Below are 15,644 nucleotides of genomic sequence, written 5' to 3'. Positions count from 1 at the left end.
ATGACGCAGCCCCTGACTGAGATGCATAAGGCTTTAGCTTTTTGTACGAGCCGTAACGTGATGGAGCCTCGTGGGCGTCGGAGTTCTACTCGCTCTGGATCATTTTCTATGAATTCTGACTTTAATCTCGGAATCTTGTTTTTTTTTTTTTTTCAACGCTGTGGCCCTAAAACTCTGTCGTAGCATTCATTCATTTTTATTCTTAATTTTAATAAAAACGTGTTATTACAATTTTTCAGATTTTATTTTTCAGATTACAGTTTTTATTGTGATTTAATGATTTGGTTTACTGAACTTGTTTTCTCATCACCGTCATCTTTTGAGTATCTTGCCGTCAAAACACCTGGCTCTATTACTGTACTCCTCATCTATCGCCCCCCCAAATCTAATTCATCCTTTTTCTCTGAACTATCTGAGCTACTCACTCTTGCTAACTCTTCTTCTTCTCGACTGTTGCTACTTGGTGACTTCAATATACATGTTAACACTCCTGACAACAAGTTTGTGACTGATTTTTTAGCTCTCCTTGACTGCTTTTCCTTCACTCAACATGTAGATATTCCTACTCATGACAAAGGTCACACACTTGACCTAGTCTGTTCTTCTTCTGTCCTGGTTCACAACCTTCATCCTCTCCTGTTTCCACTCTCTGACCATAAGCTCCTTCTATTGTCTGTCCCTATGAATGTAGCTCACCAATCTGTTAAAAGACTTATCTCTTTCCGTAATATTAAATCTGTTGATCCCTGTTCCTTCGCTCAGTCCATCAACATGAGCTTTATTGTTCTCACTGCTCCATCCTCTCCTGAGGTACATGCCACAATGCTTAACTCTGCTCTTTCCGCGTCCCTCAGTGCTTCTGCTCCTACGAAAACCAAATTGGTCTCTTTCACCACTTCTGCTCCCTGGTTCACCACTGAGCTGCGCGCTATGAAACAAGCTGGACGTCAGCTTGAAAGGCTGTACAAAAAAAACAAATTAATGGTGCATGCTGATGCTTATCTGCAACACATGCGCAAATACAGAGATTCCTTACACACCACCAAGTCTAGGTATCTCTCAGGTCTTATTAATAGGCCTAATGCTAACCCCCGTAATCTATTTACAACAATCTCTAAACTTTTCAAAGCCTCTGGCAGCAACATGACACCCTCTTCTGAACGCTGTAACTCCTTCTTACACTTCTTTGAGGATAAAATTTCCAATATTAATAACTCTCTTACGATTATCTCATCTAAATCCACCTTTCCTTCCTCACTGTCTCCACAGCCCTCAGTCTGTTCTATATCCACGCCCTGTTTTTCTGATTTCAGCCCGGTTACTCCTTCTCTTATCAGTGATATCATTACCCATTCTAAAAGTACCACCTGCTCTCTTGATCCCCTCCCTACCTCACTAACGAAAGCCTGCATGACTGCTTTGGTCCCTCATCTAACCTCTATTATTAACCATTCACTGTTTTCTGGCTATGTCCCCTCAGTTTACAAATTAGCTGCAGTTACACCTATCCTTAGAAAAACTTGGTCTTGACCCAGCAAATCTAAATAATTTCCGTCCGATTTCAAATCTTCTATTTTTTTCTAAAATCCTTGAGCGTGTCGTAGCCACCCAGCTGACAACATATCTAGAATCCAATAACCTCCTCGACTCATTTCAGTCTGGTTTTCGCCCTCACCATAGTACCGAAACTGCCTTGGTCAAAGTTATCAATGATCTGCTGGTGGCTGCAGATACGGGAGCTCTAAGTATTCTGGTCCTCCTTGACTTAAGTTCTGCCTTTGACACAGTAAATCATGCCATCCTCCTCTCAAGACTGCGTGAGCTGGGTGTCACTGGTTCTGCCCTTGACTGGTTTAGATCTTACCTAACAGATCGAAAACAATTTGTCACACTTTCTGGACATAGTTCAACCATTTCATCCATCTCACAAGGGGTCCCACAAGGCTCTGTCCTTGGCCCATTACTGTTTATTGTCTATGTACTTCCCCTCGGCCATATTATCCGTCATTTCAATCTTACGCTGATGACACACAGATTTACCTTCAGACCAATTCTTTCAACAACCCACCACTCTCCAAATTGGAACTATGTCTCTCAAAAATCAGGCACTGGATGACACAAAATTCACTGATGCTTAATAGTAATAAAACTGACCTAATCCTCATTGGCTCCAAATCTACCCTAAATAAAACTGGCTCCCTCACACTCTCAATTGATGATGTCACCCTGTCCCCCTCCACTGTGGTCTGAAATCTTGGTGTCACCCTTGACTCTGCGCTCACGTTTCATTCCCATGTTAGTTCCGTCATAAAAACCTCATTCTTCCACCTTCGCAACATTGTTAAAATCCGTCCTTCTCTTTCCCAGTCTGCCTCTGAACGCCTCATCCATGCATTCATCTCCAGCCGTCTTGACTATTGTAACTCTCTTCTTTCTGGCATTAGCTCCTCACTACTACATAAACTCCAAATGGTCCAGAACTCTGCTGCCCGTCTCCTCACCCACACCCGGTCCCACCACCACATCACCCCAGTTCTCCACAACCTCCACTGGCTTCCTGTTAAATATCGTATTCAGTTCAAAATCCTCCTTCTCACCTACAAAGCTCTCAATAACCAAGCTCCCTCTTACTTATCGGACCTTCTTCAACCATACACACCTAATCACATTCTCAGATCTTCCTCAGCTGGTTTACTCACCATCCCCCCTTCTAAGCTGCGTAGTCTTGGAGATCGAGCCTTCTCCAGAGATGCCCCCCGCCTCTGGAACTCCCTTCCTCCAGAAATTCAACAGTCAACATCTCTATCACTATTTAAATCCAAACTTAAAACGCACCTGTTTGCGGCTGCATTTAATCCCTCTGTTTCTGATTAGCCCTTGTTTGTTTTTACCCTTGTTCCTGTTTTGTATCATTGTATGTTATGTAGTGTTATGGATGTGATTGTGTTTATGTGTTCATCTGATTGTAACAGCGTCTTTGGGTTACTGAAAAGCGCTTTAAAAATTCCATTTATTATTATTATTATTATTAATAAATTAAAACATTTGACTGACCCCACACTTTGGTACTAGGATATGAAAATTGCACAGAATAAAAACTTTGTCCTGTATGACAGTCAGTAATGACACAGGGATTTAGAAAATTACAACTACCAGGAGTATACACGGTCATCTCATGAGCAAAGAAAAACCATGGGCTATTAGACCGACACTGAATGTATGTTAGCTTAGTCATACTGATTGTCGAGTGTATAAGCTCAAGAAAAGATGCAAGTTTAACAAAACAAAACTGCTTTATTCCTAAGAGCTGTGTATTGTAAAGATACAAAGGAACACATGACCAGAACATGTTCAAACCTACAGTGAGAGAGGGAGTAGGCTACACACTACAAAGTATGCATGTCTACTAAATTCATCCTATATTACACTATACTGAAATAATTGAACACATTAGTGATAATGGAACCTTTAAAAAAACTACCATAAAGATTAGGTTACTGGTTCTGTTTTATTAGCAGAAACAACAAGATACTGCTCCGCTGCATGAAACAAATTCAATGGTATTTCTTTAGTTGTCATCAAATATAGCACCAGAAATCACTACACTGCTGATATGGTATGGTATTATAATGATATGGTAATCATATATAGAACTTAATAAAAATGACAACATTTTAAGATCATTCGAATCATTAAGCCAAACAGAAACGTTCCACTGTGCTGTTTCTGTCATTATGGCAGACAGTACCTGTGCATGTGATGACACAGTGGCAGAGAGCGCATCTGGCAGGAAGTGCATGTCTGCAGCTAGACTTTATTAGGGACTTCGTGTTTGAATTTTATTTTATTTCACCCTATGATATGATTTATCCAACACTGGTTTTTGGCCATGAATTTAATATAAGGCACAATACACTAGAAACAGACAACAGGTCAATACAGTGTTTAGACAAAAATTTAAGAAGTTTGTTCCATCATGAAAGGTGCCCCACAGCATTTAATGTGCAACTGAAAACTGCTTATTCAGCCTTGTTCTTATGTGTTTCTGTGTACCGCAATATATCATGTGGTTAAATCTTTTTTAAAACCTTCTTACAGCTTTTCTCTTTTCCCTGCTCAGTGTGCTGCTCTTACAGACAAGTGTGGTTGTTAACTTATAACACAGGAACATTCATTCATTCATTATCTGTAACTGTACCTGTATCCAGTTCAGAGTCGCGGTGGGTCCAGAGTCTACTTGGAATCATTGAGCGCAAGGAGGGAACACACCCTGGAGGGGGTGCCAGTTCTTCACAGGGCAACAACACAGGAACATGCTGTCCATTACTGGCATTACTAACATTTTCAAAAAGAAGCCAGGTGAATAAGAACAAAACTAGCTGAGCAGGTTTGAATACTTGAATGGCAGACCCCTAGGAAAGCTGCTGTAGTTAGTGATGTTGGAGCCAACAGTGAGTGCTCTCTCTGTGATTTATGTGGAACCCATTGCAGATGAATATGGCTAGTATTTGAGTTGTTTATTGTAGCAATAATAGATCACATCTTAACATCTTACTCTGTACCATATTTTGCAAACTATCTACAAAATCCTCTCACACCAGCGCAATACACACTAACACACCACCACCAGGTCAGAGTAATTTTACCCTGAGATAACAGCTATATTTATGCAATATTTTTACCTGTAATGTGGAGAATAGAGATGCTGTCATTACCAATCTGGGCTTAGTTCCGCACTATATAACTTTCGGGGGATGGTAGGAATTCCCTCACCCCTCCCAATTGATTTAAGTTTAGTGCTGTAAAAAAAAAAGAATTACATCAGGGGAGCCCCTGGAGACACAAGAAAAAAAAAAGTTTGAAGCAGTCAGTTTGTTATTTAATTTTTGCTACAGAAGTTGTTTAATATTTTCATTTTAAAAATCATGAATATGTATTATATTGTTTAGTACTTGTAGGACTTTTCTCATTAAAATCCATATTATTTTTTAAATTCTTTGAAATTAAAATCCAAAACTCATATGTTACCTTATTTAGAAAGAAGTAGATCTGGTTGATTTTTTTTTCTTTAGCAACACATCATGAATTTAGAAAGAGCCTTGCTTAAGGTTATTTTGGTTTGGCCGTTTTTTTACTTTGTAATTTGCCACAATCCTTGAGTAACCACTTGTTTGAGGGAAGTTGTTAGCCCCAACTCATTATTTAAACTGAAGCTCTGTCTAAGACTTCTCTGTATCTCTGCAGACTTCCATCATGCATCTGACTCTGACATTCATACTGCTGCTGCAGCTGGTCATCAATCCAGCTCAGGGTCGCTACACTGAGGTGAGCTCACACAGTCATTTTAAATTCATCACCCTCATGAACAAAGGTTATTAGACGTCTGTAACTATATAAATAATAGAAGTCTAACAACTACAGTGTTTTTAATACTTGTTTTAAACCAGGAATTCCTTAGGAAGAGCTACAATGAGACAGGTGAGATATTCCTATGGCAGAATGTCTTAGTTTTGTGTATAATATTAAACTTAAAATGTAAACAGATGTAAATAACCATAAAATTCATGATTTATTCAGACAACAGCATTGAGAAGGATTACTTCACTGTATCATCGCTAATTGAAAGAGCCAACAGGAAAGCTGGTAAGCCCCTGAGAAGTTATTGTTGTTGTTATTTTTAAACAATTGCAAAAGGTATAGGCTGAAGCATTAGCTTACTGTGCCTACCCTTTTTACTTAGCTAATTAACATTCCTTTTACTTCTGTATTTAGACGATGCAAAACCTCCACATGAATATATATATATTTTACAAGCTATTGTGCACAGCTGAATGCCTGCACCAGCCATAAATGCATGTAAATATGTTGCAAATTATTTATAAGAGGTGATGGCTGCAAATCTCTGGACATTAAGTGTAATTCAGTGATCACCGCAGATTGAATGAGTATAACCTCCAGAAAAAAGCACAGCAAACCAATTTGTATATATTTTATTTCATTGCCCAGGACAGTCACTGGATGAACCCAAGATTATGTTTGGTGACATTGCCATGAACCCTGGCTTTCAGAATGCAGACCCCTGTACAGCACGTGGGTGCAAGTGGCCCAGAAGCAGTGACAGCAAGGTCTATGTGCCTTACGTCATTTCTAACCAGTACTGTGAGTGACATTTTCTGAGATGATGTAGCCTCAAGAGAATCAAATCAATAATGGACATTTTTTCCGTAATGCATCTAAGTTAGGTCTACAAAACACAGTTCAGGTTCAAAATGAGTGTTGTTGTTGTTTGCTACAGCATACTCATGCACTATAAAAATGTTTTGTATCTCTCTGCTAGCATCCCGGGAAATCGTCATTATTGAGAGTGCTCTGAGGTCCTTTCAGACATCCACCTGTATCCGGTTCACACCTCGCCGCAGAGAGGAAGACTACATTCACATTCAGTCTCGTTCAGGGTACAGCTCCAGTGTCTTTTAATACTTACAACCAGAATTTAGCAGACATGAAGCTGTAAAATGATTGGACAGAGGGCATGATGACAGGCAGGACCTCTGAGGGCGAGATCATTGGAGCTCTGCACTGGACTGGCCACTTCTCAAGGACAACATACTGCTTTAGTAATGCTGTGGGAGGCAGCAGTGTTTAAGCTTTGACTGTTTCCTTAATCTATGATCACACACCCTGGACATTTTATGACTAAGTACAGTAAATATCCTACAGATTGCTCCTTTAAGGGGGCCTAGACTTATTCTGTGTCTGGGTCTGCCTCCCTGTATAAGTGTAGAGTAACAGATGGCAGTTAGGAAGTGTTGCTGTAATTTGACCTGCAGGTGCTACTCGTATGTGGGCAGAAGAGGTGGAGAACAGGTCGTGTCTCTGAATCGTCAAGGTTGTGTATATCATGGTGTTGTCCAGCATGAGCTCCTCCATGCTCTGGGCTTCAAGCATGAGCAGTGCCGCAGTGACAGAGATAGTCATGTCCGCATCCTCTTCCAAAACATCATGCCTGGTGAGTGGAGCTGGTATTTTTTCCACATGCAACATATGGCCAAATATATCCTCCGAAAGTAAGGGTATTAAACACTGTAGAAATGCATTTTATTTCAATTCAAACCTCAAAAGCCATTCATCAACTGCAGCCCTGTTTCATTTTTTACAGTGTTGTCTACTTTGATGTAGTATCACTTTGTTTTGGGAAGGATATATGTTGGAATATTTCTGTGAGGGTTGGAGTGTTTGATGCCTACTACACCACTTTTTAAAAACCTCCTTCAGGCTGACCAAGAGAAGAATGTGATCTCAAGCAGAGGGCTCACTTTCATTGTTCTTTTGTGATTTATTAGGACTGGAGTATGCCTTTCAGAAAATCGCAACCCTAAATCTGGGCACCCCATATGACTACAACTCTGTCATGCACTATGGAAGGTAAGGTTTTCTGTTGTTCACTCATTCACTACTTCATTGTTTTGGTGCTGATCAGCAGGGTTTCTCTTTTGTGGATGCAGGTATGCTTTCTCAAGGAACAGGGAGCCTACCATCATTCCCATTCCAGACAGTAATGTCGCTATTGGACGTGCCACTCAGATGAGCCCCACAGACATCTTACGTATCAACAGGCTGTACTGTGGATAATTGAGTTCCATTTTACTGCACTCATCCTCTCGCAAGGATAACCCCCCCCCCTCTCTCTATGTCTATGAGAGAAGCTACAGGACAATTAAATTTTCTACAGTTCAACAACTTTAATTATAAACCTCCAGATATGTTATTCTGTGAATGCTATACAAGTTGGAGTAACTACTGTGAAAGATTATAGATTATATATATATATATATATATAAAATCTTTCACAGTAGTTACTAGACATACTGTGAGTTAGATATATATATACACAAGGGGTTGTAGGTTCTAAATAAATATTGCTAATGGAAACTGTTTTGTTGGGCTAATTAAAAATGTCTTTATGGGCTGCCCTGCTCTGACATTCATAATCCTGCAAATAGTTCACAAGTGTGATAAGTAATTTAGTAATTCATCACATATAATCAATATATTATAAAAGACAATAGCAAGAAGTATAAGCAATTCATTTATCTCTTAAGACGTTGAGGGTAGTTCACCGTGTCTGTGTGGGTTTCCTTCCTGTTGTGAAGACATTATACATGACACTATACACTAGAACCAGAGAGAAGGTCAAGGGAGTGTTTAGACAAAGCTTAACTTGGCTCCTGTTCCACCTTGAAAGGTGCACCACAACATTTAAAGTGAAACAGAAAACTGCTTATTCAGCCTTGTATTTAGTTGTTTCTATGTATCCTGCATTTCATGTGGTTAACATAATTCCTGTTTAAAACCTTTTGGCTAGCAAATGGCTAGCATTTTTCCCTGTGCAGCGAGCCGCAAATCAAGTCACAACCGACCGTTGAGTGTGTGGTTAGTACAACAAGTGTTCTCATTGGAGCAATATCCCCTACAGTTAATTACAGTGAATCATACTTGAGGATTCAATTGTCCCACCTCTGCTGCTGGTGGAGTTTAATTGACACTTGTTTGGTATGGCATCAGATCCATGTTAAAAACCACAAGAGTGTAAAACCATTTAGGAGGAGAAGTACACTTGCGAGTGTTTAAAATCCCAATTAAAATTACTCTCCCGCACAAAGAAATTATACTTGTACCAGCGCACCAAACTAAATACACTTGGCTCCTCTCCAATTATTAATTTTATTTTAGTTTCCTATATATTTTGATATTTGGAGTCTTATATTTTTCAGTTGCAGATTTTATGTTCTCATATTCATTTGTATATTTGCTGCTGATGACGTCCGCTCCATCAGGAAAACTGCAGTGAGATAGTAACGAATCTAAATAAGCTCCCAGTTTCTTAGTCTGACGTTCTGCTCCAAATACTGTTCTGCTCTTAAATTGTGCTTTAAATTAAATTGGTTCATTTGCTGTGCATTTTCCTTTATTCCATGTGTTTTATTTATAATTATTTATAAATATATCATGTATCTCCTGAAAGAAAGGAAGCTATATGAAACAGAGCTGTGTATGCATATCCTTTTTTCCCCTATTTTCCCAATACAGCAATATACTCCTTCTATTACCATAATCAAGACAGATTTCTCAAGATCCTATACAGTGTACCAATTATCATAATCACAACATAATCAAGTAGGTAAGACTTGATATTGGGAAGGTTTCTACCAAGATGTGTTTTTGGATTTTGGGAGGAAACGGGAGCACCCAGAAGAAAATCACACAGACATGGGGAGAACTTACAAAGTGGAGCTCAAATCCATAACTCCAGGACCCTGAAGCTATGTGATATTGTCACTACCACCGTGCTGCCCCAGAAAGGACTGAATTAATTAATTCATTCATTATCTGTAACCGCTTATCCAGTCCAGGGTAGCGGTGGGTCCAAAGCCTATCCGGAATCATTGGGCGCAAGGCAGGAATACACCCTGGAGGGGGCGCCAGTCCATCACAGGGCCACACACATTCACACCTACGGACATTTTGAGTCACCAATCCACCTACCAACGTGTGTTTTTAGACTGTGGGAGGAAACCGGAGCACCCGGAGGAAACCCATGCAGAGACAGGGAGAACACACCAAGTAGTCACAGACAGTCACCCGGAGGAAACCCACACAGACACAGGGAGAACACACCAACTCCTCACAGACAGTAGCAGGAATCGAACCCACAATTTCCAGGTCCCTGGAGCTGTGGGACTGTGACACTACCTGCTGCACCACCATGCTGCCCACAGAAAGGAATTGTTGAAATTTATTTTTTTCAACGTTACCATCACCTATTCCACTTGTTAGCTAGGACTCCCACATTTACACCCAAAACCACCAACCCAGGAGGATTCTTTTTCAACTCTTAGTAACACACCTGGACAGCTTACATTTGGAGAAGAAAACTAACTGTCCAGATGTATTATGCTGGCTAACAGTTAGCAATACACTTGTGTTGAGGGAAGAAGTAGGGTCTTCGTGTCCACCGAGAGTAAAGCCAGTTGTGTACGATTCCCCACCTCACATTTTTAACCAAGAATTTGATTATTCACATCACTCAAATAGAGACATCAGCTAGTTCAGTCAGAATTTCAAATAAGTTCTGTTTTCTTATTTTTAGATTATGGGTCTTACATTAAACAGCACTTATCTGATTTCTAGTTCTATCCACAGGTTACATCTGACAAAAAAACAAAAATGAGCAGCTGTATCTGCATATGTAAGATTGGTATCAGTTCCTGAGAATTAGGCTCTGAAGCAGTGAAACTTCTCTTTGGAGTGATGGTTTGGTTAAATCTCCACAGCATATTTTGTGACTTTATAATTCTCTCACTGCAAATGCCATCAAATCAGAAAATGTTCAAGTCTTCTCAGAGGACAAATAACCTATTGCTATGCTGGAAATTTTATTAGAAATGTTGGAAAATTTGGCCATAAAAGTTTTGACTGAGAGACTTTGTTTTACTTTGACATATATATTTAAAAGACACAAATGAACTAGGAATATATAGTCGCAGTCCAAAGAAAAACATGTATCATCATTTTTTAGATTGTTACATTACTACATAAATTAAAAACAGCATCTGTCCGTTACATTGTGTGAATATTTCATAGAAATGCTCCAAAATGACTTGGAATACAATGACTTCCATCAAATGTCAAAAAATATTTTTCCTTCTATAAATGTACCTTTGTGTAGATGCATGTTTTACTTTGGACAGCAACAAAATATTTCACTTTTTATGGCTAATAACAGTTGAGTCATTACTACTTTTAAAGTGCTTGCTTCCTAGAATATTTATTTATTTAGAAATGGTCTTTCATAATACATTTATTATATGTGATGAATTACTCATTTCGTAATAATTTCTTTGCAAGATAATAAATGTCAGAGCAGATCATAAAGACATTGTTTATTGTCCTCTGCTTGAGATCACATTCTTCTCTTGATCATCCTGAAGGAGGTTTTTGGAAAGTGGTGTTTTATATCCAAATGGAATCATTCAACATCAGTACCTGACCTCAAGTATGTTTGCATGTAATGTGCCAAAATCTAGTCTTCCCAAAAGAGAACAGAGTGCAGCAAAGGGGACAAACCACATATGCTGTAGAAACTGAAACAAGGCTGCAGTTTATGAATTGCTTTTGAGGCATGAGTTGATGTAAAGGACATTTCTATAATGTATAATACCTTTCATTTTCAAAGATAAACTTGGATGAGTAGTCCCAAACATTTGTTCTTATAATTCATGTGGAAAAATACCAGGTCCACTAACCAGGAATGACGTTTTGTAGAAGGATGCGGACATGTCTGTCTCGGTCAGTGCGGCTCTGCTCGTGGTTGAAGCCCAGAGCGTGGAGGAGCTCATGCTGGACAACACCATGATATACACAACCTTGACGATCCAGAGAAACGACCTGTTCTCCACCTCTTCTGCCCACAAACGAATAGCACCTGCAGGTCAAATTACAGCAACACTTACTAGCTGCCATCCGTTACTCTTCACTTATACTTCTAGTCCACCTTAACAATTCCAATGGAGGTTCTCTACTAAGTTTGTGATTTTCTTTAAACCCATGATGAATCCTAGTACTTGACTGCTTAGTATTATGAATAAAGTTTATGAGTAGGCTTAGTCCAAATCAGAGAAACCAACAGATAGAGTTCCTTATATTAAGCTCATGCTGAGATTAATTTGTTAATTTATTAATATTCTGTAAAATCTTTATCTTGATCAGGGCCATAGTGGGTCCAGAGCCCACCTGGAGCGCAAAGTAGGAACACAACCCGAACAGTGTGACAGTCCATGTCATCACACACTTACTGTCACACACCTGAGTGCACTTTTGCACAGCCAGTCCACATACCAAAATGTGTTTTTTGACTGTGATAGGAAGCCTACACAGATACAGGGGAAACACACCAAAAACTTCCAGTTATGTGATACACAGCACCCCTGTGCTGCCCCCTCATGCAAAAAGAAACATGCAAAATGTTTAATTGAACTGGTACATCCTTGTCTTAGGAAATAAGCATTGGTTAAATTTATTGCTAAATACAGGTTATAAATGTTAAAAACACTGGAGCTGTACCCTGAACGAGACTGAATGTGAATATAGTGTTTCTCTCTGCGGCGAGGTGTGAACTGGATACAGGTGGATGTCTGAAAGGACTTCAGAGCACTCTCAATAATGCTCCTTTCCCGGGATGCTAGCAGAGAGATACAAAATATTTTTACAGTGCATTGGTATGCTGTAGCAAACGACAACAACACTCATTTTGAACCTCAACTGTATTTTGTAGACCTAACTTAGATGCATTACTGAAAAATGTCCATTTGATTCTTTTGAGGCTACATCATCTCAGAAGGTGTCACTCACAGTACTGGTTAGAAATGACGTAAGGCACATAGACCTTGCTGCCTCTTCTGGGCCACTTGCACCCACGTGCTGTACAGGGGTCTGCATTCTGAAAACCAGGGTTCATGGCAATATCACCAAACATAATCTTGGGTTCATCCAGTGACTGTCCTGGGCAATGAAATAAAAATATATACAAATTGGTTTACTTTGTTACTTTCTGGAGATTATACTCATTCAATCTACGGTAATCACTTAATTTTTGTAAAGATGTGTAAAGATTTGTAGCCATCACCCCTTATGAATGAGTTCCACCATTTTTACATGCATTTATGGCTGGTGCAGGCCTTCAGCTGTGCACAATATCTTGTTAAATCACGAATAGAATTGGGCAATCTGGAGGATGAGCCTAATGTCAATATCATGAATGCCAAATTTGAGCTAGAGAGTTCAATGGGCTTTGAAGCGGTGGAACTGTGTTTTGTGACTATGTGAGTGATTATCTGAGACCAAGTGTAAAGCCATCCCAGTAGAACAGAGACTGTTATTCCATCAAAGCGGGACAAACTCCATATTAATGCCCTTGATTTCAGAACAACCTTTGAGAAAGTGGGCATATAAAAAACTTTGGACATGTAGCATTTCAAGGCCCAGAAAAGAGAAATAAACAACAACAAAAACTTCTCAGGGGCTTACCAGCTTTCCTGTTGGCTCTTTCAATCAGCGATGATACAGTGAAGTAATCCTTCTCAATGCTGTTGTCTGAATAAATGATTAATTTTATGGTTATTGACTTCTGTTTACATTTTAAGTTTAATATTATACACAAAACTAAGGCATTCTGCCATAGGAATATCTTACCTGTCTCATTGTAGCTCTTCCTAACGAATTCCTGGTTTAAAACAAGTATTAAAAACATTGTACTTGTTAGACTTCTATTATTTATATAGTTACAGACTTCTAACAACCTTTGTTCATTAAGATGCTGAATTTAAAATGACTGTGTGAGCTCACCTTAATGTAGCGACCCTGAGCTGGACTGATGACCAGCTGCAGCAGCAGTATGAATGTCAGAGTCAGATGCATGATGGAAGTCTGCAGAGATACAGAGAATTCTTAGACAGAGCTTCAGTTTAAATAATGAGACTGGGGCTAACAACTTCCCTCAAACAAGTGGTTACTCAAGGATTGTGGCAAATTACAAAGTAAAAAATCCAGAAAACATCCAAACCAAGAAAACTTAAGCAAGGTTCTTTCTAAATTCATGATGTGTTGCAAAAGAAAAAAACATGGCAAGCAGATCTTCTTCTTTCTAAATAAGGTAACATATGAGCTTTGGATGAGCTGAGTGTAAAAATAATATGGACTTTAAGGTGACACTTTAAATTTCAGCCCCCTAATTACTGGGTAAGTACAGAGGAAGTAACTGTTAAGTAAGCCGTAAGATAACAAAAATTTCTGAGTAAGTAGGTGGCACAGTAGCACAGTAGACCACACATTTGTAGGTGGATTTGTGACTCAGAAGTGTCTATAGGTGTTAGTGAATGTGTGTGTGAGTGTGTGTGTGTGTGTGTGTGTGTGTGTGTGTGTTTGTGTGCGTGTGTGTGTGTGTGCGTATGTGTGTGTGTGTGTGTGTGTGTGTGTGTGTGAGTGTTTGTGTGTAGCCCTGCAAAGACTGGCACCCCCTTCAGGGTTTATTCCTGCCTTGTGCCCAATGATTCCAGGTAGGCTCGTGACCCACCGTGACCCTGAACCGGATAAGCGGTTACAGACAAAGAATGAATGTATGATTGAGTAAGTAAAGTGAATGATACTAGAAATATGTGGTTATTACTGAGTGTCTTACAAACATTTTACAAATAAGGAACTCATTGTACTGCTAAGCATAATTATAGATTACCAAATTGAAATAAAAGTATGCCAGTTTATGCAAGTGACAATTATTGTCATTTTTTATAAATAAGGAATGCAGTTACTATTTTGAATTCATTGTATTTCTGAATGTAATTATAGATCCTTTAAAATGATTTACAGTGCACATTCAGAGAAGGACATGGTCAGCTACATTCATTACAGGCACTAGCAGAGTTTCATGGCACTCATTAGGCTTAGGACATGTGATTTACCACAATAACCATCATCACATACTTCTGAGATATTTTACACTGTTTTGTACATGTACATAGCTTACTAACGTTGAATGATGGTCCCCCTGTAGATGTTCAACATATTTTCAGTAAGCTGTTAACAGTGCATCTGTTGACTAGAATGCAGCACCTGTACAGAGTTAATTTATCATTAATAAATATATTAGCGGAGTGTCGGTTTAATTTATCTAAGCACTCATTTTGTAGCTTTATTACAGACTACAGAGACATATGTGTACACATTCAGTTGAAACTAAACTGAAGTAAAATGTAAAAGATAAAGTTTAGTCATCTAGTTATCATCACTCGACTATTGTCGCACTTTCAGTGTCATTTCTGTAGTTGTGTTACAAACTATCAACAAACTGTCAGTAGCAGACCTGTTAATATTTCAGTACAATACTTGTTAATGTTTCAGTAGAATGCATGTAGACTCTTCAGTAGAATGAATCTAGAAATTCCAGAGCTGTCAGTGTTATTTCTGTAGATTCGCTGCAGACTGTCAGTAGCCTAAATGGCAAAAGCATGTAGGTGGAAATGTCAATGGTACACGTAGAAATTCTCAAGACATTATCATTATTTCCGTAGATGTGCTACAAACTTCTGATAGACTGTCAGCAGTGTACACTTTGGTATTTCAATGGGATACCTATTAATTCTTCAGCATCAGACAATGAATGAATGAATAGAATACATGTAGACATTTCAGTAGAATTTATGTGGAAATATTGATGCTTATTAATGGAATGTCACTAAAGGCACACTGGGTCTCTCATCTGTAGATGTGAATTTGGGCCATCCAAATAAAGTGAAACACTGTCTAATTAAGTAGATTATAAACATTTGTGCCATCCTTAAGTTTCTACAGACAAACTAATATGTAGCTGCATTCCTTATTTATAAAAAATGACAGTAACATTCACTTGTATAAACTTATTTGCCTTATTTGTTAAATTTTTGTAAGACAACCAGTAATAACCACACACTTCTAGTATCATACCCTTTAATTACTCAGTACTTGTTTTATATGGCTTACTTAACAGGTACTTACTCTGCACTTACCCAGTAATTATTCATTCATTCATTCATTATCTGTAACCGCTTATC

At 38.8% G+C, this 15,644-nt stretch overlaps 2 protein-coding genes across 2 annotated transcripts in view; one reads left to right on the top strand and one right to left on the bottom strand.

Moving 5' to 3' along the window:
- The window catches only part of LOC136677398 (low choriolytic enzyme-like), a 42,736-nt gene extending 29,251 nt beyond the window's left edge, over positions 1-13,485 (bottom strand). The window contains exons 1-6 of the mRNA XM_066654918.1: positions 13,405-13,485; positions 13,252-13,282; positions 13,087-13,152; positions 12,412-12,561; positions 12,124-12,241; positions 11,307-11,485 (exon numbers count right to left, since the gene is read on the bottom strand). Of these exons, the coding sequence (XP_066511015.1) occupies positions 11,307-11,485; positions 12,124-12,241; positions 12,412-12,561; positions 13,087-13,152; positions 13,252-13,282; positions 13,405-13,476 (616 nt within the window). The 5' untranslated portion in view covers positions 13,477-13,485. The remainder of the gene's footprint in view (positions 1-11,306; positions 11,486-12,123; positions 12,242-12,411; positions 12,562-13,086; positions 13,153-13,251; positions 13,283-13,404) is intronic.
- Positions 5,251-8,975, top strand: LOC136676864 (hatching enzyme 1.2-like). The gene is made up of 8 exons (XM_066654132.1): positions 5,251-5,325; positions 5,448-5,478; positions 5,578-5,643; positions 6,007-6,159; positions 6,338-6,455; positions 6,831-7,009; positions 7,344-7,425; positions 7,506-8,975. Exons 1-8 carry the CDS (start codon positions 5,254-5,256, stop codon positions 7,630-7,632), a joined length of 828 nt encoding a protein of 275 aa, XP_066510229.1. The 5' UTR covers positions 5,251-5,253; the 3' UTR covers positions 7,633-8,975.
- Positions 13,486-15,644: the final 2,159 nt, after the last annotated feature.

The sequence above is a fragment of the Hoplias malabaricus genome, chromosome X2, assembly GCF_029633855.1.
Source record: "Hoplias malabaricus isolate fHopMal1 chromosome X2, fHopMal1.hap1, whole genome shotgun sequence".
NCBI lineage: Eukaryota > Metazoa > Chordata > Actinopteri > Characiformes > Erythrinidae > Hoplias > Hoplias malabaricus.
The sequence above is the reverse complement of the archived record's forward strand: the minus strand, read 5'-3'. Positions and strand labels throughout refer to the sequence as shown.